Source organism: Falco rusticolus, chromosome 5, assembly GCF_015220075.1.
Source record: "Falco rusticolus isolate bFalRus1 chromosome 5, bFalRus1.pri, whole genome shotgun sequence".
Classification (NCBI taxonomy): domain Eukaryota; kingdom Metazoa; phylum Chordata; class Aves; order Falconiformes; family Falconidae; genus Falco; species Falco rusticolus.
Window position 1 is genome coordinate 62,712,941 of NC_051191.1, and position 24,609 is coordinate 62,737,549.

General features: G+C 41.2%; 1 protein-coding gene across 4 annotated transcripts in view; it reads right to left on the minus strand.

The window, feature by feature from the left end:
• TBXAS1 (thromboxane A synthase 1) overlaps positions 1 to 24,609 on the minus strand; it is a 229,640-nt gene that overhangs the window by 133,360 nt on the left and 71,671 nt on the right. For 3 of the 4 annotated variants that reach the window (XM_037389194.1, XM_037389190.1, XM_037389192.1), the window contains one exon: positions 16,092 to 16,144. In XM_037389194.1, coding sequence (XP_037245091.1) covers positions 16,092 to 16,144 — 53 coding nt within the window. Of the gene's footprint in view, positions 1 to 16,091; positions 16,145 to 17,685; positions 18,113 to 24,609 lie in introns of those variants that run through there. The other variant, XM_037389191.1, reaches the window with a different exon arrangement.

The window sequence follows — 24,609 nt, forward strand, 5'->3', positions numbered from 1 at the left end:
TCATGGTATGAAAGTAATATATTTGCTGTTGACAATAAGGAGAAGGAGGGCTGATTGGGGCCATTACAAGGTGCAGAGCTGGTAGTGTTTTGAGAACCTTACACCAGGGTGCAAACGAGCTCTATTTCTGGGCATCTCTAAACCCAGCTGGGGTTTAGCAACTTGAGGGTGTCACACACATTTACTAATCCCTTCCCCCTTCCAAGTGAGCAGTGTGGGAGATACAGACTCTGCATGGCTGTGTTAATTCATTCATGAAATGAAGTACATGACATTTACCCACATATAAGGAATGACAGGGATTAAATTAAGCTCACAAAGTACAATGAAGGGGGTGGGGTGGGGGGGAAATATCTCTGAATTACACAAGCATATTTGGCAATCTGTGTCCATTTGGTTTTCTGAGGAAATCTAAGTCCGGATCCAAGTGCATGTACAAAAACTCATGCCCATGTTCAGGGGCTGGGAAGAGAAGCAGCAAAACTGATGGACAGGGATAACAATCATTTCTTTTCTTGCTCCAGGTGGGCTGTGGGAGAGGCTGGGTGTCAGGGCAGCGCAGAACCATGGGGTCCCAGGCTGTGCTTCTCCGCAGCTGGGGTGCTGCTGCTTTCCCAGGGCTGGTGGGGTTATTTTTATCCTGACAACTGGACTAAGATGATTGCCGCTACCACCGCCACTCTGCGTGCTTGCATCATACTGCTAGCACTGATTAGCTACATCAGTATTCCACTTCATTAATGCAAAATGAAAGCTGTAAATAGGGTACTGCTTTTAGAGGATGCTACTGGAAACAAGAAGTACTGTGGTATTAATAAGAAACCAGTTGCTCCTCCCACCTGGGTGTGTGGGGATATTGCTACTGGGCGACGCTGAAAGTGCTCATAGGTGGTTTCTAAATCTTTTCCCATGGTATTTCCCACTAGGCTTGGACTGTAATAGTCTGTGTTTTGTTACCCATGTTTAGACTGTGACATTTTCACCAAAGCTTGTTTTGTCTGTGCTCGTTAAAGCACAGTATGCCTGACTGACCTCATGTGACGGCGCAGCAGACATTTCCTGTGGGTTTCAGCATATTTCTGTGCCTGGCCTTTCCGCGGGCTTGTGAGACACGGTGTGAGAATAGTCTCATCTCAGGCTCTTTGCACCTAATTCACTACCAAAGTACTCCTTTGGCATACCCTGAGAGAAAAAACATCAGGTTGCTATTTCCAGAAGGCTAGATCACTATTTCTAGGGAAGGCTACTTCTGGGAGACAGCAAACTTTTGGTGTCTCCAAAATTTACTTGCCACCATCTACACAGTGTTCATTTGCATGGATTTGTATCGGTCTACTATCTGTATTCAACAGTACTACCTGTTTTTATCAGCACAATGAAAAATAATAAATGCCTACACGATGGCTGAGGAGGATAAACGGCCAATGTTGCTCAGGCTAAACCAGAGGAGCTTTTTCCCCACCTTTTTTGTCCACATAAGGGAGGAAGAGGGATCTGCTGAGTGCATATCCTGATTTCTAGTTAGAAGCTCTAAGCAGCTTCCCTTGACAGACGGGTAAGTGATTTCTGGAAAACAACAGGCAGTATTACCCTGGCAGCGCTACAGCCATTTCATGTAAGATAAATGGAGATAGAGCAACACACTTGAAGATGATGATAGGACTGTGATGGTACCTCAAATAATATGGCCAAGGCAACACGCAGAAGAGGGGCATGCAGTGCAGGGCTGCTTTCTAGCCAAGCAGGAGGGACCCATCCAAACGGGTGGCCATGAAGCCAGGGCAGATCCTCCATGTCCCAGAAAGCAAGAGAGCATGTGCATGTCATGGTGCAGGCTCCCAGGAAAATCTGGGAAGAGGGGAGAAAGAGGAGAGCATATGTGCAACCATATGGAGAAAATTAAACAGGAAGGAGGTCAAAGGATTTAAATACAATTTGTGATACTGAGACATCGCAAGATACAGCAAACTATAAACCAGGTTGACTGTAATAAAGTTACTAGTTACATGCCCATCATTAAACTTCATATAAGCAAGAACACTTCAAGATGACTAAGACAAAACATGTGTAATCTGACTTCTGCCTCTCAGAAAGTGTTTCTGACCATGATAAAATTGAGGTTTGTATTATTTTTCCTCCCTTAGACATGGCAGCAGGGTACAAAGAAAAGCCATCCATAAGTCTGCATTTCTGGAACCTTCATCTCATATATACTTTACTTATCATGGCCAGGACTCAAGTGTGACTGGAGTTTTTCTCATCTCCACTTTTGGTTAGCCATTTTAGCCCTGAAGGAAAGAAAAGGTTTTCAGAAAACACAGAGTATCTCTGTCTGCTGAAAAGTCCTGTCCTCATACATATCTTCAAAAGAGGCGTTCAGAACAGAAGCATTCAAAATCAGTAGGCTGTTTCTGTTTGTTTTAATTCTGTACTTTATCTTTGATTTCTTCGCAGGCAAGACAGCTCATCTGCCTCCTGTAAATACGATCAGCAGTGGTGGACGATACAATATTTTATTTTCCCATGTGTTTGAAAAACATATACATAATTTTCTTTCAGTCTACTCCTCCTTACTGGCATTTTGATCTTAAATCAATGAGAGTTACAATATATGGCACACCATCTCTTTTTATTCCTTTGTTCTTTTTATGTTAATGCAATGCATTTATGAAATAGTACTGTCTTAATATTAGAATATTTTAATTCCTCAATAATAGCTAGGACTCAATATACTGCATCATAAACATAGAACAATTAAATGAGCAAGCCAAATTAACTTTTGCATTACTATACATACATACACCATTTTGTTGAATAAGAAACAAGACATTTGGACCTGGTCATGGCTACCAGCCTGAAGATATCTGAAGTTTAAGCAAATGAAAGCAGGGTTTCGTAAGTGGGAAGCAACGGGTAACCCATTCATCTGTTTGCATGCAACAAAAACACAGACCTCAGCCAACACTGGACAGCCTTATGCAGGCAAGTAAAGGTTTGCCAGACTGGCCATGAGGGGGGAATAGTCATTGGGACTTGGGGTTTTTTTCCTACTCTGTCTGAAAAAAATAAGTCAAAACAAATTAAAAAAAAAAAAAAGGATAGCAACCACCTACTGAGCTTCTGGGAATGTACTTTTTTTTTTTGCTACAGCATACAAAATGCATACAGGAAAGATTCATTTTTTAAAATCCTTGCATACCTATGGTAGTGTGTACTTTCTGTACATTCTTAAGATCTACATACAAAACCATTTAATTTTGTTAATGTATTATTAAATGCACACTAAGCCCAGTAAAAGTAATTTCCCAATGCTTTACACATTTATCATGAAACCACTAGCAGAATTCTTTACAATAAAAATGCTAGCTGTACACATGACCAAACTAAATTATCTAGGGAAATGGCTAATATCTGACCATGTGGAAACATTATAAAGCAGGGCTTTGTTATAGAACTAGAATGAAAAAAATAGATGTATTTTCTTACAGAAAAATTGCAATGAAAAAATATTTTAATAGTAAAAAACACTGCAGCTCCAGGAAATTTTCCCGAATCAATTCAATCTGTGTCGTGCCGGACTTAAAAAACCCATTAAAAATAACCATGATAAATTTCCTAACCTCTTTCAGTGCACCACACAGAAGACAAAGGAATCTGCAATTCAAGAAAGACAGAAGAGAAGGAAAATGGAAAAACCCGATAGCTTGTGTATCAGTGGTAACATCCTCCCTAACAACAACAAGCAAATCTATACCACAAAGGACAAGAGGAGCAGGAGTGATGCGTACAGCTGACAATGGCACTCCAAAGTAATGACTTCCAGGAAAATCTTCTGTTACAAATGGACAACACACTGCTGAGAAGTAGTTGAGTCATGACTTTCATAACACAGCAAATTATTTCAGCCTAAAAATGTGCATGCTGAACAACAGGATGTACACGGCTCTGGCAAGGCAACTATGGGGATAACAACCTACAAACAGCTAACATGCTCACCTGGTTTAAATTATCAAACCTTGCTGAAATCCATGCAGGTTCAGGGATTTTCCCCAATATTTAATACACAGTCATAAATCACAGATCATGTTTCAAACAGTAATATTAGTAAGAGCACCGCCTAGTTGACCTATTTTCCATTTACCACGTTGTACATACTATCAGTTGTAACAAACATGCTTCTTTTGCTGCTTTCTTTGTTTTGAGGGGGAAAAGAGGGCGATTGTATAACAAATGTCATATACGTCATTGTACCCTGAAACAACCCAAATCCCTGAAAATGGAAGAGTGTATCTAGCTCTCTCCTCTTCCACAGACTTACTCTTTCACTGTGGAACAGCAGGTCCTGTTCACCCGCCTCCTCCTCCTGATGGCCAGCCAGTGTGCAGTGTATCACACCAACCCTGGCACCCGATCCCCACGTGCACATTGCACATGTTTGAGCTCTCTTCACAGCTGCATTAAACAGCTGTCCTGGGCCTGCATCTGGATGCCATGGGACATAAGTGAGATGTAGACTCAAGAATTTCTCCTCTTTAGCTCAGTCACAGCTGCTTGGCTAAACACCTCAGGACTCCTGTGGACCTCTCTCATTTCTGAGTCATCTCAGTAAAAGTTATCATCCAACATTACTTTGCTATGTTACTCCCCAAACCCTCTGGATCTTTGGATTCTGCTGGAGCAGTTTCCTAAAGCCATCCCTCCAAATGGCTGAGCATGCATGAAACACCAGCAGTCATATTTAGGATTTCTGAGGAGAACATTTCTGAACCAAAAATTAGATTTTTAATTGTTCAAAGTCTACCTAGAAAAAGGGGGAAACAAGTAGATTTGAAAGCAGACCAATGTAACCACTTCATATGGCTTCTAAATATACAGATATTAGGGCAAGATGAAGTGACTTGATCCTCACACAACTGCAGAGGTATAGCAGAGATACAACCCACTGAATCTATTCATAACCCCTATAAACAAAGAAAAAAAACCAACAAAAAACAAACCCAAACCTCAAGCACAACTGGAGGATGAACCACCATTGAATATATTGATCTATCAAAAATGATTGAAGACTGACAATAAAAGGGTTATAAATGCTTAGAAGAAAGAGAAAGCAAAAATACAAAACCAGCCCACTGAAAAACTCCCACCTGCATTCACAGGGAAAAATGGACTGGAACAATAAAACACAATGGCAGTGCCTGTACGTCTTTGATAGCTGTCCCTCCCAAAAGCTGGAACAATCTTGCTATAAACCAAGCAAATGAAAATGTAAATGCATGAGCAATCGTCTGGGGGATTCAGTTGCTTCGTGTCCTGTAGGCAAAGAAGGAAGGGGGAAAAGGTAGGAAAGCAAGACAAGGGACCACTTTTAATATTTGTAATTATTGATCATGCTCTCCTCAACCTGAAGCCTTTTTAATCCAGCAGAGACCTTGCAGTTAAATATACAACACTGCCTGCATGGCAGTTTTAGCATTACCAGCAACACCTGCTTGTCCTCCAACCTCAGCACAACCTGCTGCTTTGACCCCTCCGTCAGGAGGCGGCAGGCAGGGGCAGCCTCTGAATTTTGGGGGTGCCATCTGGTGCAAAGCATGTAAACAGCTGCCTGCAGAAATCCAATATTCAAAATGGCAAGCTCAACAGAGGCATGGGATGGGGAAATATGCTGAACACAACGCTCAGAACAGTCCTGTGAGTATGTATAAACACAGTGGTGTATCTATCAGGGTCTACTTGAAGGCTTACAAACTATGTATTTATTTAAATGTTTTGCTAAGGAAATGAACATTAGAAAAAGATACAGCAGTTTCACAAACTTGATTCTGTTCTTCACTATTGACAAAAATCCAGTCCCGCTAGTAATTGGGCAAAGGCAGATCAGATGCTACTGAGGCAGGAAAAAAGTTGGGTCTCTAGTAGAATAAGTTTAGGAGCTTCAAGTATTAATCTTACCATTTTGCAATACACTGCCTCAAAAATCAGAGTTTAAAATATTTTAATATAAAGTAATGCAATATTTAATGACTAATGCCTTTCCATGTGACATTACGTTATTATCTGACCTATTTTAACATTTGCCTCTGTGCTGCACTTGTAGACCTACTTTCTCTTCCTCCTGCCCCATGCACAGCTTATTTCCTACTGGGCCAAATGGACAGCAAGCAGATGTATAAAATTGTTAGGCTGCTTTGATAACATTTGACTTTGGCCCTTCACACCGAGGGACATCATAAGATGTTCCATGCAATAAAAGGTCCCAAAGAACTGAGAACCTCTCATAATGTCACTTTGAAAGACTCTGCAGCAATTCCCAGTGTCCTTGCCAAGATCCTTTTGCAATAAAATAGATTCCAACATTGACAGAAAAGCTTGGATTATTGCTGAGTGATAAAATGTCTACAGCTAGCCCTTACAGAGTCAGAACATTGCTCCCAACTCACTCCTTTTTCTGTAAACTACTTTAAGATGTCTGGATATGTCTTAAAATTTGCTGTACAAAACCTGATTTTATTCAATAGGCACCATCATCCAAAAATCGAAGTTATACAACATGAGAGACATCTAAAAACACTGGGTGAAGATCCTCAAATAGTCATGGTTCTATGCCTTTAATGGAGCTACACTGAAGTAAACAACAGCTTGAAGGTCCAGACCACTGTTTTCAGGCTTCTTTACATGGGGGAAAGAGGAGATTCTGGGACAGGATATAATTTGAATCTTAATGAAGTTGGACTAGAAAAAACTCCTATGGGAACAGACCCCTAAAGATACAACAATTGCTGGGGAAGATGGTCAGTTTTTTCCTTGATGTAGTTTGTATCATTCCAGGACTGCTGCGTCTGTCTATGGGAGGCTGTTTCTTTACTGTAGCAGTTTAATTACTCCAGTACAATTTCATCAGTATGACTAAAATCCTCCTTCAAGACAAGCCTTCAGGTTTTGCCACCAAATTTAATGGAAGGAAAGATTCACAATCCCCAGTATAATGGTGGCTCAGCTCATTCCACACTCTCTAAACTAGAAGAAAAAAAGAAAAATAGAATAACAGCTGAAAACAACATCTTCCTCTGTAGTGGGGTACACTTTTGCCTGTTGCCTGATGAAATCATACCCAGTTCAGTACCAGCAGAAGGTCACATAAAGCAGACTCTCCAGGGAATGCAGAGAGGTAGTCAAACAGAGAAAAAGGGTAATTTGAAGATGGTGCCAAACCAACAAAGAAAAAGGAGGTATTTTGTTCCCCTTACTACTAATAAAACATAGTACACTAAAATTGATCCCCAGACTAATAAGGTAGAGGAAAAAACTAAAACCTATATATGACAAAACAATAAAAAAAGTAATGAAGAGATTTATGGAAGTACATAAAACCCTTGGAATGACGTAAAAATTGTCAGGTCATGTTACTGTTTTCAGTTCTACATGGATAAGAAAAACAGGAAAGAATAAAGATTAGAGCATGGAGGAAAGGTAGCGTAGAGCTAAAGAGGATGGAGAGAATTAAGACAGAGAAAATGAAGCCAGAGCAAATATTTAGGGGAGAAAAAAGTCACAGCAAGAAGCATGATTGCAAAGCCTACAAGGCAAGGCTGTCAATGTAAAAAGAAAAAACAAAACAAAGTCCAGACCAACAAAGTGGTGGCACTGTCAAAGGACAACAGGCAGCAACTGATGGAAAGAACCTACATAGATACCTGACAAAGTGTGGTCATTCTCAAAGAGGAAAATATGGCTATTTCTAAGAAACTAATTAAGAGACACTCCCATTTCATTCCTGTGCAATGCTTTGGTGTCCTAAGGTGCAGAGGCCCCACAAAGTCTTGTCTGAGTACTCTCCGGCATGGGGAGAGAGGGTCTAACCAGCATCTGCATCCTGGAGCTCCTGGCAGATGAGCATGAGGAGGCGACAGAGCCGTGGATGCTTCAGCCTGTGCTGGGGCTTGCAGAGAACAGGGACATGCAACAGGCCACTGATTTGCAGCTTCTTTTCTGCATCCTTCTTCTCCAGCCCCTAGTGGGGGACATACTGGGGGGGGGGGGGGGGGGGGGGTGGGGAATCCCTTTTGCTTGATGTTTCTCATGGCACACCAGAAAGCAGTCACAAGCTGCTTCTAGATTTCTTTGGGCTGCCACAAAGAAGGGTAATAAAGTGGCAGGAGGGAGTCACCTGGAGAGGCAGCAACCTGACTCCTGTGAAATGCTAGGCAACCAAGGAGAGCAGGAGGAGCTCCTGAGTTACAGCATTAAAGTTCATCTGCTTCAAGGGCTGCCAAGAAAGGGAAGGGGTCACAGACACACACACATGTTGGGAGGGATGATGTATTTTCCTCCCTCTGTGCAGAGTAGGGGAAATGATTCAGGAACTTCATTTAAAAATTACCATGCATGGCACTGGGAACACCAGGTCATAATCAGATACATAGCGGGTGAAACCAGAGACCATTAATAGCTACTGAACATTACATATTGTATTTATCCACTTCAGGTTTGCATCAATACTTCTCAGTGCTGCAGGAAATTCTAATGAAAGTGTTTAATATGCACCGCAAAATCCACAATACTGCTGTTTTCCCATACTGTCTAATAGGATTGGAATACTGAAACAATGCCTCAGATTTTTCAGGCTTTTAAAAGCCCTCAGCCTGCTTCTTCCCAAGTGGTGAAAAGGGGGGAAAAATTACAAGGTGGACTTTACAGCCTGTTAAGAAGATTAACAAATGCAGGCTTTGGTAGATGGTGAAGAGGGGCAGATCAAGGTGAAATTAAGTCTAGGAAAATACCTTTTATAACTGTGGGGTTACTCTGAATATTTTCTCCCCCTGCCTTGAATTAGGATGACACAGTCTGGTATGCAGGTGCTGATCATGACAGTGTTACATGGTAAGAAGAGGCAATCTGTTTAGCAGTCTCATCCCAAGCCCTTTAAAATAATGAATTTAAGCATTAATTAGCTAAGAAGCAGGCAGTACAGATCAAAGGTCACCTGTGCAGTATATTAGCTGGAAAACGCTCCTCAGGCAGCATGTTTTCAAAAGAAATTTCAGTTTTCAAATAATTTTAACCTGGAGCTCACAAGGACTGTGTTTTAACAGCTAAGTGCTGCACTACCAACAGGCAAGGAAACGGGAACAAAGAAACACCTCCTCAGAAGCAAAGTGAAACCTCCTCCTAGCTACAGCTGCTACCAGCACATGCAGAAGCAGACCAAGGTTTAATCAGGTTCTTCAGATGCTAAGATATGGTACAAAGGCCCGCTCTGTTCTTCCCTTATCAGTCTTAGGAGCTGACACATTTCTGGCCAACCCCACAGAAGCCCTTCTGCATCTGGCCAAAGCCATCTCAGTGGAGCCATACCAGTCAGGAGATTTCCTTCTGCACAAACACACTGAAGCTGCAACCACAGTAGTTTGCACATACTGTTGAATACAGGAACGAGCATCAGGGACACTGTGCAGGTGACAAGCACTGTCCTTTGCTGCCTTGCCAAGAGCATATAAAATGTGTGTCTCATTTGGTTGGATTTCACACTCTCTTTCCAGAGGTGTAAAAGATTACATCAGGTCTTTGACTTACGTTGGCTTGAACAGCTGCAGTAGAGTCATGGGGCAGTCATGGATGGAGGAAAGAAACTTGGAAAAAGCGCAGCAGTGAGCACATGCCGGCAGCTCAGCCACCCCAGGGCAATGTCTGGAGTCTCAGAGAAGAGACTGAAATCTTTGCATGCGGAAGAGTTTACCACTCACATCAAACTTTTCCATCCAAATGGCTTTGCCTGCTCTGAGGGCTGGGACTGTGACATTTTAGTAGGCCTTTGAGTCTCTGTCTCTGAATACCTAGAACACAGTGTCCCTGGGCCTGACCAGAACAGAAAGAGGCTACAGTAAAAAACTTACCACCATCACAGAGTAGACAAGCTCAATTTGCATGTTTCTCATGGGGGGGTGTGTGTGTGTCATAGTCCACATATAAGATTTGTCCATGACTAAGACGAGCTCATTAATTAATATCTTCAACATTACTAGTACACTAAGCATCAATTTGCAATGTTCCAGAGACCTAAGTACATTTGAAACATTCCAGAATTAAACTAGCCAACTAATTTACCATAAATTCTGTCTATAAACTGCATCCCACAGGTCTCTGTACACAGAACGTAAAATACTCCATAATGATCAGGCAGCCCACAAAAACGATTACAACTGTAACAATAACAGTAGACTCCAATTCTCAGAACAGTGTTGTATGCCACCTTTTGGGTAAATCTTTAGGCAGCAGTCCCATAAAAGGCTATGTTTTTAAGACCAATTAGCTCTAGCGAGAAGAGGAGAAACTGGTGATGATATACCCATAAGTAACTCACATGACTCATTCCAGCAGCTTGATTTAATCATTGGAACTAACTATAACCAATACCTAATTATGTTTAAGTGTGTGGGGTCACTTGGAGATGTGGCATTGTACTGTGACACTACATTTCTGCCAGGATTATTGTTGAGTTTCACTCTTTTTTACAAGACAGCTTCTAAAAAATAGGTTACTATTAACAAATTCTGAAAGTGTTAATTAAAAGAACAAGGAAAGAAGGGGTCTGAAAGTTTAATTTAACAATGTTAAGATGCTCCTACTGTTCAATCAATTTTGAGATGATCTTTTTCCGTTTCAGAGAGAATGGCTAGCACATTGCACAGAGCAGCAATATAGCTGTCTACATGCAAAGTGCTGTCAACGAGAGGGGTGGGGAGGGGGAAGAAATATTTTTCTTCCCATTAACTTTCAGCTACAATAAACCTAGGTGTTTATGCGTACCAACAGCAGACAGTATTTTTCAGGCACAAATGCAACTGTTTCTTTTATGGTCCTGATTCAGCAAGGTAGATAAACTTCTGCCTAACTTGAAGCGTATTGAGTAATACCATTGGCTTTAATGGGATTACTCAGGTGCTCAAAGTTAGGCACATGTTTAAGGGTTCTGCTGTACTGTTTGCAGGTATTTAAAGTAAAAAGTATTTAAAGGAAAAAAGAGGTAACTAATTCACAATAGCAATTTTGGGGCCGATCATCAACAATCCTTTAGAATCAAAAGGAACTTATCACAATACACAAATGAGGAAACACAGTGAGAAAAAATAAATCTTGATGAAATATGAAAGACTCGACTCTGGCCAAAAATGTGTATCACTCTGTAAGAAAACAAAAATCCAAGCAAGCAAGGCTACCAAAAATCTTTATCAGGTTAAATGTGAAACAGAGATTATGAAGAGCTATATATCAGAAAAGAGGAAGCCTGTTTTCTTCCCTCCCCCCATCCTTGCCCACGTATGATATTCTCTAGCTGAAATATAAAAAGTCAATTCTTTAAAATGCCAAAATAAATGAAGGACCACAGCAGAGGTAGCAAGTTCATTAGACCCTCAGTGCAAAAGAGGAAATCAAACAGGATAAGATTGTTTCATAAAACAAATTATTTCTTTACATGAGCCTTCAGAGAAAAAGATGAGATTACTTGTCCTGGGATTACTCTTTCTGTATAAAGCAGAATAAGGCTAGAAACACAGAGGGATAAAAAAAAAATTAAATTAAAATGGCAATAAAGACACTGTTTCTTCGGGTAAATTAACTGCATGATGAAGACATCAGCTGTTACCTGCAGGAGGAGATCCTGCCCCTATCCACCATAGGTTTGCTCTGAGGTATTTGAGGAGGACAGACTTTGAGAAAAGTTCTAGAGGCCCAGATCCCAGAAATGCACATCCACCTTCTGTACACAGAAAGGGAAAGCCCCAGACCTCCACAATGAGTATCCAGTGCGCCTCGGTCCTGGTGCAGTGGCCAGGAGCTGCAGTGAGAACAGCCTGTGCCTTGTTCACAACTGTTTGATTATGGACTCATCTGCAGAAATGCTAACTAGTGCCATCCGCAACAACCTTTTTTGGTGAGAAGAGAATTCAAGCATTAGGACAGAGCTAACTCTGGCTGCATAGACTTCTGAAAAGCTGTCAGCTGCCAGCATGGTTTACAATCACAACTCACCCCTGGACACGTTTCAAGTTAGTGACTGCCTCCACAATCTATCCCAATCCTTTAAACCACCCAATCACTTAAGTGACCAGGCTTGATCTTGGCTCCAGTAGTAGCTTATTAGGAAATCATTTAAGGAATATTAGGATATGTTTAAGGAAAAAAAACACCCACCATACACAGATCAGGAATAATTGAGTAATCCCATAGACACCTTAAGAAAAAAAATGCCTGTCCTGTTTTAAGTTGCTTTCTGTGTCTTAAAAATGCTGAAGTAACCCACTGGCAAGCAAGATACTCTTCATATAGAAACGGAGCTCCATCCACATCTGTGTGTTCACAAGATGCTTCAGGAGGGCCTGTACCTTGAGATGGTTTCTGTGGTACTGTGCTGATCCTGGTCTGCTTATGCTGGAGCCCAGCAGAGGCTCAGCATGGGTAGATGCAGTTTCCTGCTGGTGGTTTTATTTGTGATTGGAAATGGTTTACAGCTGGTTCTTGTCAGGAATGTTCTCATTAATTCCTCCTCCTGTTTAAAAATGCAGATTTTGAGCTTGTTGCCTCCCTTTGCCAGTTCACAGCCTGACCACCCTGAGCTCAAATACTCAGATTGTCTTCTGCTTTCTAGAAGTGGTTGAATACAAACTCCATCCTCTAGCTGCTCATAGACCCACCTCTTTGTCTCTGCCTTATTTTGTTCTCGTCCTATTTAGCACTTATTCTACTACATAGTTGTTCAGACTTTTCACAGTAGGTTGAAGTGAAGGAAGAATAAGAATAGAGTTTGACCTGCTGCAAACTGTTTCAGATGCAAAAGGACATGAAGAAAGTGTGTCACCCTACAAATTGCGCTGAATTTTAATCTTCTGTTCTTACTGTTTGATTATATGTGGTGAGGTCTATGTTATGAACTCTTGCGCTCTTCCCCTTATCCAAATGCATTGCTACTGTTGGAGGCAGAATGGGTTCTCATTCATCCCAGAGGCAATCACCTGCCTGCTTGGGGCTGTATCATATTTTCTGTTCCTTCAATAGCATGTCGTTGGGCCAAGAGTATATTACTTATTTTGGTGCTATTCTCCATCTCCAGATCAGCAACACATGCTTACAGTGCTATAAAGTCATAATGATGCAATCATAGTAGAGGGTCAATGCATATGAACTGTATATATAAAGTAAAATTAACACACTGCCTCTGCAGCTCTGCTCATGTTGTAGTAATTGCTTTTCTAATTCCACAAAGTAAATTCTCCCCCTTTATTTCCCCTCTTCAACCCAGAAGCTCTTTATTTCTCTGTCTGCTCTCTCCACCTATTTCTGATCAGTAACCATAACCTACAATTGAAATGGAACAGTGGGATATGGTGGGGGTGAAAATAAAGTAACAAAACATCAAAGTTCATCCACAAAGTAAGTGACAGGAGTCACTAATTTCCACAGAAACCAGGACTACTTTCCTGCAAAACTCTTACTACAAAAAGGAGAATATTCAAAGCAAATTTTAACATGTATCAGTATATTGCTTTCCAAATAGCATATTTTTCACTTTTAATTTTTGTTACAGAGAACCAGCACACATATTTGAGAGGAGATATTTTTATGGAAGGTGCTCCAAACTGAAGCTGAACCAAAGACTACCACTCTGTTGCTGGGTCTCTTCAGAAGTCACATCGGTGGCTTGGATTCCCCCGTTGAACAGAAATGCTGCAACTCTGCTTTCACGCCAAAGCAGAGCTGTTTGTTTCTGCCTTGGCCTCCATCTTGGGCCATCTCTGTATGAAAACAGACAGTTTTCACAGCACGCAAACACAACTGAAGACTATTTGCATTGTCTCTCTCTATAAAAAGAGTAATACCATCACCTCTCCTTTGGATCTGCACATGGGAGTGAAGGGGAAAAAAAAGCTTTTGTGACCTACAAAAGCCTCACTTGAAATAATTCTCTACGACTTGAGGCCTTCTGGAATGGAAGGGATATATTGTTTTGACTTGATTAAAGCTGAAAAGTTGATTTGACATCCTGTTGTCAAGGAAACCAATTCACATACAAAAGAAAACAGTTGTGATGGTATCATTCAGACTATTCAAGTGACCTTAGAAAGAAAAAAAGGCTTCAGTTCCAAAGATTTGTATTCAACTCACTTCACCACTGTAGAAATAAAGATCATTGCTCTTTATGCTTATTGGAAAGCAGTTTTCAATCTGGAAAAAGCAAAACGCCACATCTTCTTCTAACTGCCAGATCCAATACTTTGCTGGGACCATACACATAAACACACTACCTATTTCAAAGAATCACAGGAAGAATCACACAGTTGTATAAGGAAGGAGAAGGAATTTCTTTAGTTGACAGGACTGTGATAAATACCCTCTGACACATACTACACCTATTGAACAGCAGCTCACAAGCCAGGTTTTAAAACATCCTCCTTCAACTACAAATAAATCTTACCTCAAGCACAGCAATGTTTGACCCCAGCTTTGTGTTCCTGGGAGACATCAGAAAGCAGCATTTTTTCTCCGCCAGTCTACTAGATCCCTCACACATTGAGTTTTTAATGCATGCAACAAATAGGACATGGTTATGCTCATTCTGCTCACTCCTCCTACCTACAGGGTCCCAAAGAGGCAGAACTGTCCTGGCTGACCACTTAGACCATCATCCAGCTTTGCAGCCCATGCAAGTCTCACAGAGGTTTCATTCTGTAAGAATTGTGGGTAAACTGGAAAAATGAAACTTTCTATCTATCCTCTCACACACTGTAATTATACATCTCTTTCTCTGATGACATAGCTTCTGCCTGGCTGAGTAAGCAGACAGATGACTAAATAGCAAGTTGTCTCAAATTCAGCTTAGAAAAAAAATAGGCATTGTATTAATAAGCAGGGAAATACACTGAGGAATGAAATGCCAGTGTTCTAACATTATTGTCATTTAAGGGCATCACACCAAAGGTCGTGGAAATAATAAGCCTCCGTCATTTTCCATTGTTACACAAGATACAAATTGGCCACCAGTGTTAATGATATCTTTCCCCATTCCTGGCCATCCAAGGCACTGTATTATTTCCTCTTAGACAAGTACCTAACCCTTGGAATTCATTATTTCCATCACTTCTTGCAGACTTTGTCCTTAGGGCTGAGCATAAATGCCACAAGGCAGCTATGACTGGAGCATCAACTGCTTCATATGCCTGAATCTGACTTCTTTCTGATAGAGGTTTTTTGCTGGAAGAGCATACAAAGCATATTTATATCATTTATGATCAAATATGCACACACACACACATTCATATATGCTCTCTTACAAGTATCTTACACTGCTTGCAGAACACAACAAAAAAAATTTGACATTGTACTTTGTGGATATTGCTTGATACTTACATATTGAAATAATGGTTGTTCTACAAATACCAACTGACCACAACAATAGAAGCTACCATGAAATAATTGCATTTCCACTTAAAATTATGACAACTGAAAAGTAGTTCTTGGAACAGAAATGTCATTTAGAGAAATGTGGGCTTGTATGAAGGGATATACTGCTTAAACCCTCTTTACTCCTAATAAACTGCTAAGATAGCACAGTTGAGCTACCGAGAGAGGAATGCCTCATTTCTAATCTGTACTTCATTGTGTTTTAAGTTTAGGAATTTTGCGTAAATATAGATATCAACATCTAAGACAAATTCATACTATTACATAAACTGAGGGGTTTTTTAAGATAATAAATTATTATTTCTACTGTTCACCATAAGTATAAAGAATATGCAGATGAAAAAAGATTATTGAAGTCCGGTAGCTTTGTACAGTTCTGAAAAAGACTAAACTTTTATGTGCATAATTAAAATTAGAAAGACAATAATGAAGCCCAACACCAAATGCTGAACTAAAATAAGCCAAGGTTACTTTCTGCATGTAATCAAACAACCTCCACCTCTGTCCCCCAGGCTGAAACACCACACACTGCATTTTGATGAACATCTTATCTTGGCATTTTCTCCTCTCTCACCCAACAAACCCAAACAGCAAGAGCCAGAAAAGAAGAAAGCTGATGGCACTACTAAGCTTACCCACAAACAGGTCCATACTCTCTTATGAGTTTTGTGTGGTTTTCCCAAAAACCCTGGAGAAAAGAAAAAAATCAAAGTATTTTAGAACAGTACTTAACATAAACTCTATTACAGTGTTTCTAACACTCACACCAAAACTTTGAACCTCAACTAGGAGAACCATGGTATTATCTCATAACCTTACCTTTCTGTCATTGTCCATCTGTGACAGCAGAGTCTAGAAATGATGACTGAAAAAAAATCCCAACCCCAAAAGAGACCTGAAAAGCCATGACACATGCTTTTATCGGGGTTTTACACTCCAAAATATTACCATTTCATGATTTATTATTTTTTAATTGATTCATGACTGGGGTCCTGACTCACGATTTTTTTTCTAATGTGTATGTGGATGGAAAAGGTGACGGATAAATTGGTAAGAGAATAAGTATGTGACTTATTACACACAGGGAGACAAGAGAAACACAGGGAAAGTGAGAAGATGGTCTTGGTTTGGTTTCAGTTACGTTACCAAAAAAAACCCCAAACCTGCGTAGCTAGAGTTTAGCACACTGACACTCTGCAGAACAGTAAGCAGACTTACTTTAACAAACTTCCAAAATTTTTACTTGGGTTTCATTTTCATAATTGATGAAAATTGGTATCCATTTATATAAATAAACCTGCCACTATACTAAAGTGTTGGTGTCCTCAATGATTTCAAATTGATTAATCTCAAAGAAGGTGTGCAAAATGTATCCCCAAAAGTGAATAAAAAAAAGAAGTCTGTTTTAACAAAGTCTGATATTTGAGAATCATACTGCATTGTGTTTGTAAATTGTTTATGGAAAAATAACACATTTGACTGCTTAATCTGCATTTATATTAAATCAAGAAAGACTATGTGATCTATCTTCATTCTTCAGAGAAATTCACTAACAAAGTAGAATACTTATGCCTCTTAGTCTTTCTTTTTTTTTTTAATACATACTGCAGAGTATTAGCTAGAGCTACTGTAAATATATTAACCACAAACATAAATAAATAGACCACGTACTATGTGTAGCTTTGGGAGCATTTTACCACACTAAGCAAAAGAAAATCTGGTAGTCAAAGTAGTTATTCTAGTTACTACCCTGGGGTACTAGGTTATCACCCAAATGAGAAAAGCACTTGCCACCACCCACAGTCCTCCTCTTACAGAGCCCTTCAATTATTATTTTTTATTTTTAATACATTTGTGCTTTTTTTAAAAAAAATAATCCTGGACTTGCAATATGTTTATTCTACAGGACAATGTGTCTCCAGGTTAAAGGCAAGAACTGCAGGTTTTCCTTAAGCTACAAAAAGCTAAAGCACTGGATGGCATGTAAGAAAACACACTGAAGATAAAATTATGAAGAAGGTGGTTTAGAAGATTGCTGGAAGAAAATATATATTCTCACCTGAAAAATACTTTACTGCTAAGGTAAGCAGAAAAGCCTCATCTATTAGCACACAGATACTAAGGTGGACAAAGCCTTTGTAGTACCACCAATACACACAGCTAACTCAAAAAGGCTTTTATCTGCAGACATCGAGGGAACGGAAAAGGTACGTACACAGTCACACCAACCTGCATTTTGCTATAGCAATGCTGCAGCAGGAGCAGGGTGTCAGCCTGCAATTGCTGTGATTTCAGCATGACGAAGGTCGCCTGCTGCCTTGCCCTGCTGGTGCAAGGGGAAATCCTTTGGCCAGATTCCCCTCGGCGCTACTCTCCAGGTAGCCACCTAAGGCTGGGTGAAGCAGGCTCGGCACACCGGTGCACCCTGACCGCTTTGCCTGGGAGAGCGAAGCCAGCCTGCCCACACACTGCTGACACCGACAGCAGCGCCGAGGCACTGGGCACCGCTCTGCATTACGGGGCACAGCCCGACACGGGATACAAGACACTGCTGTTAGCCCAACAGTATCTGTAGCTCAGGGCAGAGGGACTTCCAGTCTTGTGAGACAACACCAAAGCAGGTCTGCCCTCCAGCCGACTTGCCACCTAGCCAGAACCTTCAGCAAGGATATCCCAAACTACAGCTTGAACCTTGCCTGCCAAGTTTCGCTTTGGATTGCGAACACGCACATAGGTACTACACTTGCTGTATCCAGCAGCTGCATTCCAGTGAGCCAGCAGGATATTAACATTTACAAGAAGCCTAGGCTTTAAATGATTCAGTGAAAAAGCCTTCCAGAAAGCCGGCTTCTTGGAAGCGCTGCTTCTGGCTCACTACAGTAGAGGGGTCAGGCAGAACACATTTCAAATCAGGGCTGTTAAACAGTAACTGGTTTTCTACCTCCAGGTCTCCTAAATGATTGCACTGGCTTAAAATTAACCACACTTACTTTTTCTTCTGCAAAGTAAGAAGTACAAGCTTGCAAGATGGGGGGAGAGAAGGAATTGAAAGGTATCTGGGAAAGATTGCGAGAAAGCATCTTCAGGAGTTAAAAAAAGTACTTGTTCTCTATGCTCTGGGGCACCTTCTCATATCCTGCACTATCACACACACATCCACACCACTGCCTGCCTCTGCTGTCCATGTCCCTTCACAGGCATGGTGAGCACTCGGGAGCAGGTCTTGTGCTGCCTGGGAAGGATTAGCAAACGAACAGCACATGAATCCCTGGAAGGCGGCAGTGGCAGGAGCATGGGCCAGGCAGAGAGAATTTGTGCATGCATCCCTTATAAGCCAAGGTATGCCTTTCAGCTGGAGGAAGTGGGGGTTGTATGAACACACTTTTGTTTCTTCTGATAGCCTGAGGAAGGCCAATGAACCTGACAGTCCCAGTACACAATGAGGGGATATGCCACGTCCATATAGTTCTGCCAGTTTTGCAGTACCATCCTTTGAACACAGCTTCCAGTAGACAGGTACCTTGGAAAAACATCCTCCTCCTCCTCCTGTGAGTCATGGTTTGAAGCACAGCAAGCCACGTAAGAGCTTTTGCTAACTTATTTACACTAGCTGAGGTCAATCTGCTCCAAAGCTCATTATTTCAGGTTTGTCCCAGGTTTATAATCGCAATTGTACTTAGTACCTATGGACAACTAAGCATCTGCCTACTAGTAGCAACTGTTTTACAAGAAAATGTAGAAAAACAGACCTCTCTTTGACTCAGGATCACCCAGTGGGTAAACACAAGGAGAGGAAGCTAACTCAGAAATGGTGCCTGCTGAGGTGTACCCAGTGGCTTAAACAGCTGTAACAGAGGAGCTATAATGAAGCAATGTGAGGGTTAGGAGGGAATAATCAGGGGAAATGGAACCATATGATTTTGGGAAAACAGGAGGAAACAATAGCAGAACAATGGGCAGTATTACATATGACACCATGTACATCAGGAGGAACTGTAGCACATTAAAGTCACTCACAAAAATAAGGTAATTACTTAGCTTTTTCTTTGCATGGCAGCTGCAGAATATGAATTATCATCAACTCAGAAAAGGGTTGGAGCAGAGGGGACTTGCTGCATGTGGCCTCTACAGTGAGGTACCAGCCTGATGACAGCCCATTATCAAATAAGGTAATGCAGGAGTATGAAAAGCTTCTTTCCCTGAAGAAAGCATATTTTAAAGCATCTGGTATACCATGGAAACAGCAGCTCAAGTGGGCTGACTGCTGCACACCCAGAAGGCTTCTTTGTTTACATGGCTGGCGGTTGCCTCCCTACAGGGAATTTGCATTCTCCCCTTTCTCCAAGCATGTATCATCAACTGCATCAGTGGGCAGAACCACTCACAAGGCCAAATCCTGCTCTCAGGGATAGAGGTGCAACCCCTATGGAAGGGAACAAGATTTGAGTCTGCATCAGCCAGAGCAAAGTCTGCTCACTGCCAACCATCTTGAGATATCAAAAGTTGAGGCTTCAGCTTGAGCAGCACACACATGAAAGGGCTTCAGAAAGGACTGTTGGCTCAGGTATCCCCTTTCCTTTTTTCAATAGATTCTGCCACTCCAAGATGGATCCCTTCAGCAATTTCCTCCTTGTTGCATGTTTACCTTGGCTAGCTCCTCACAGCAAGGAAAAAAATCTGCAGCAATGTCATCTTCCCTCCTTGCTGAAAACGGGTGTAGGCACTAAGCCAAAGTTTTCACAAAGAGGCAGTAGTACCATGCATTTTGATTTCTGGGGTATCTAATCTGAGGCATATCCAACCTATTTTTATTAGTTACTCAATACCTGCAGATCTCATGGCTACAAATGGGGACTTTTAAGTGACTTTAAGCTTAAGCTCAAGCTTAAAGTCACCCAGACTGCACAGAAAATGGTTTGTAACGTTCCAGCTTGCTGCAGATGGAAAACACATCATGTGGTTTATGAACTTAGCTGTAGTTCTTTAGGGTTGCTAGATAAAATGGTTTGCAGAGGGCCACAAAGCTGGGATCCAGCAGATGCATGCTCCTCACCGTAACTCAAAATTTGAATTCCAAAAAAGTGACTTGCAGAATGCAGTTAAGGGTAGCCCTTTTTTGTCATGTACTGAATGCCACAAAAGCTACTGAGCTGTGTGGAAATAGGTGTGGTGTGCCCATCAAAATACACTGCAAGGGGGAAACATTACCTATGCAAGAACAGCCAAGGCAAAAAGGCTTCTTTTGTTGCCCCTTTCTGAAAAGCATCACATATTACCTGATGTCAGTCACTTACCCAGACAGCCTGGATTCAAACCTGTGACTCAGAAGCCAGAGACACCACATCCCATCACTAGTCCCATATATGCTCCACCCTCACCACCCTGTAGTTAGATATGATGTTCTGTTTCACTGTGATATTAATAACCACAGCATAGTTATTTGAGTGCACATCTCATATCAAAAGACAAAAATCTATACAGTGTTTTATGGTACATAATGACAACGAATGACATTTATGGATCAGATTTTTAGTATTCAGTGGGCTTCCTGTCTTTTTTTCCTTACACCACCTGGAAAAAAACAACTGCTAATAACCTAGTACCTAGTTATTTTTAATACAAGCTAACATTTAATTAAAACAACGTTGTATCAAACTGCAGCCCACTTTGAAGGAATGAACCCAGACTGTACATCATCTCCAGTAACAATCCTAGCAAACACACTAGGATGCCAGCAGACAAGAGGAAGAAAACAGCACGAACTTCTAACCAGCCTGATTCTGAGCCATGTACATAGTTTGTTTCCTTTGATCATTACCCTTAATGGCTCTCCTCTGTGTGTAATTTGGTTTAATTTATGTGTATGCCATTTCAGATTTAAAAAACACATATAGCCCTTCCAAATTTATTAAAAGCAGCTTTCCTACCCTTAATAGTTATTAAGAGAGGTTAGTGTTATGTAATTAAGTTAATCCTCATCTGTAAAGGCTAATTAACTGAACACTAATTGAATCTGCATATGAAAATTTGGACAATGTGTTCTCATTACACAATTAAAAAAAATTACCTGAACTAAATACCAAACAAATTGCAAATTTTTTCCTTCTACCTTTTCAGGTCTTTAATAAAAAGTAAGTGGGCAGGTTTATTTCTGTGTGCTGTATTAGCCCTTGCTGCCTGGAACAAGGACCTGCCGTATAACTGTTCGGAGAAAATGCTCAAGTCCTCCCCTGAAGAATGGTTGTTTCCCTTCTTGCCTGAGCTCTCCCTTTCCCTCTGCCCTCATCCCATGCTCTTCATCACCCTCTTCTCCTTCTGCTGTCCGTCACCTGCCCTGGTCAGAGAGGGCAGAGGCTCTTGGGACTGAGTCATATCACCCAAAGGTTCAGATGGCATCAAGATATTGCCTCAATGGACCATATCACCCAAAAGGATGGGGTGGCACAATAAGATTCAGTCATGCTGATTCACCACTCCAACAAAGCCACCTGGGCAGTTTTGGCAGGGCACTACCCTTTTGCCCCCAAATATCACTTGCCAGTGAAGTCCTAAGGAGAACACAGCCTCATCACGTTCTCCTCTGCCGGCGTGTCCTGTATTACAAAAGCGAGACATCATTTGGACCCTTCTCAGCCTTTTCTTGCAACATTTACAGTTTAAAACAGTCAGGTTTCCAAGGGGGAATTAAGAAAAGCACATCATCCTTTCTGGTATTTTCTGTCTCTCCCCATTAACCAGGTTAATGGCTGATTCTAATAGACTGGTAACGGAAGAGTCGGCGGGAGGGAGTGGAAGCCAAGCAAGTAAATACACAATTGTGAGCCTGACCTCAATAGCATGCAAGATTTCCCAGTGCATGGAACACACGCAGTCCTCAGACATTTTTATTTCTCCCTGCCCCCTCCCCAGAAACCCCACCATATGTTTTTAACATTTGAGTCGTAAGCACCAGCACCGCATAAGTGGCACGGCTGGACGGAGCAGCTGCAGCCAGTTAAAAGCCCCTCAGGCACCACTTCTGGCCCACTGGTAACAACCTGGCACCCTGCTTCACCCCAAATACCTAAGGGAAAGAGGGTCAGAGGAATGGGAAATGGGAGACATTGCATGTTGTCTTTCTTTGGGATGATACCACATTTTCTAAGCAAGGGAACAGTGAAAAATGTACACAGAGTTCAGTAATGCATTTGGTCTGGTGGCAGGCAGTCATCACACCCAAAAGGATGAAGATCAGGATAAAAATCAAGAGACAGTAAACACGCAAGATGTAGGGAAATGAATATGGAGCGAGTTGAAAGAAAAAGTACAGGCATGAAAGGAGGAAACCCATAGATTTCTCAAGGGTCAGTCTTGGGGCGAACCTTGTTCAGTGTTTTGAGGGCTGACGTTGGCATAAAAAGCAGACAGACTTTAGTGAAGTATGTTCACGGTTCTGGGTCAAAAGACAGATTCTTTCCTCAGCAGGCAGACAGATTGAGATTGTCGTATCAGAAGAATTGGATGACCTAAAGAACCTGAACAACTGCAACAGAGGAGTCTTTAGTTGAAAGCAAAGCTTCATGCCCTTAGAGGGACTATGTTAACTCCAAGAATTTCTGCAGGAGTAGATTATTGCTTGAAAATAACAGAGAAGAGAAGGGAAAAATCTGGATGGACACACCAACCACAGGATAATGATGAACTAGTATGATGGAAACTACAAACGCAGAATATCTGGGATACGCTTTCTCAGGAATGCTGCATGTGAGTCTGTGAGCCACATTCAAATGAAATGAATTAAAAATGGAACGAGTGGAGAAAAGGGTTACAAGGTTCCTCAGGGAACAGAAGGCCTGTCTTACAAGTCGTAATTAGGAGTGTTCATTTTAGCAAACCAAAGGTTCATTTCAGCAGACCAAAGGGAGTAGACATGCTTGCTGTCTATAAAAGTACTGGGAGTAATCATCAGGGAGGCAAAAATATGTATTTAATATAAAGGTCTACATTAAAAGATCAAATGAATATAAACTGGCCATGGATAAATGTTGCTAGAAATTAGATAAAAGTTACTGACTATCAAAGTAGTAAGATTTTAGAACAGCCTCCCAGTCAGAATAGTGTGGACAAGAACCTCAAGGAGGGTTTTGAGGCAGAGGGGATAAGATGTGGATACTTAAAAAAAAAATGGAGCGTAGGAAGAATAACCCAGCCCACCTACACCAGCCTCTCAAGGTGATACACAGCCACTTCCAGAATTAGAGAGACACCTCTCATGGAAAAGTTTTACTGCACTTTCATATGTGCACACTGCATTTGCACTCCTAGTTAATTCACCTTAACGTTCCAAAGCATTCCCATACAGACATGGCCTCACACATTGATTTGGCACACTGCAATGAGAATTGCACTTTCTTTTTGTCTTTCTCTTTTCAGTCTCATTTCACTTTACAAATTCCATTTCCACAACATCTCTGGGACAGTAAATGCCCATCTGTCACAGGTGGGGAGTTGGAAGTACACAAGATGAAGCAATTTGACAGATACCACACAAGTGGCCAACGGTAGAGCTAGAGACAAGTCACAGGTTTCTCAGTCCTCCCTCCTGGTATCTTACAAAACCATCCTTCTCTGCCACAGATACGCAGACAGTATATGAGATAGGAATATCAACAAATGCAATCTATTTCTGAGCTTTCAGACATACTACATGCCTGCAGCTCTGGAGAAAGGCAAGAGGAAAACAACCCTACATACACAGTTAACTCTAAAAGCTTTAAATAGGAGGAGGTTTCTTCCTCACCCAACTGTTAGCTTAAGATTCAATTACTCTTATCATAATATGCATAGCTATAAATGTAATTAGTCATAAAATTATCCAGACCCTCAAATTATTCCAGCTGCTGTATTTGACTCCCTCCCTGATTCTTGCAGTGATGAATTCTCCAGACTGATTACACTGGCTAAAATAGTATTTCTTTTTATCTATTTGGAAGTTGCCTGCCATTAGCTTAGACTTTGTTTATATCTACTGTAGAGCTATAATTGCAACCTTACTATTTTTATTAGGACTATTGTCTAGATAACACTTAAACCTGCTAGGCCCTTATTTTACTTAATAGTGAATGTCACAGAAGACACCTATTCAGGCTTCTAGGAACCTTTATCAAAAACAGA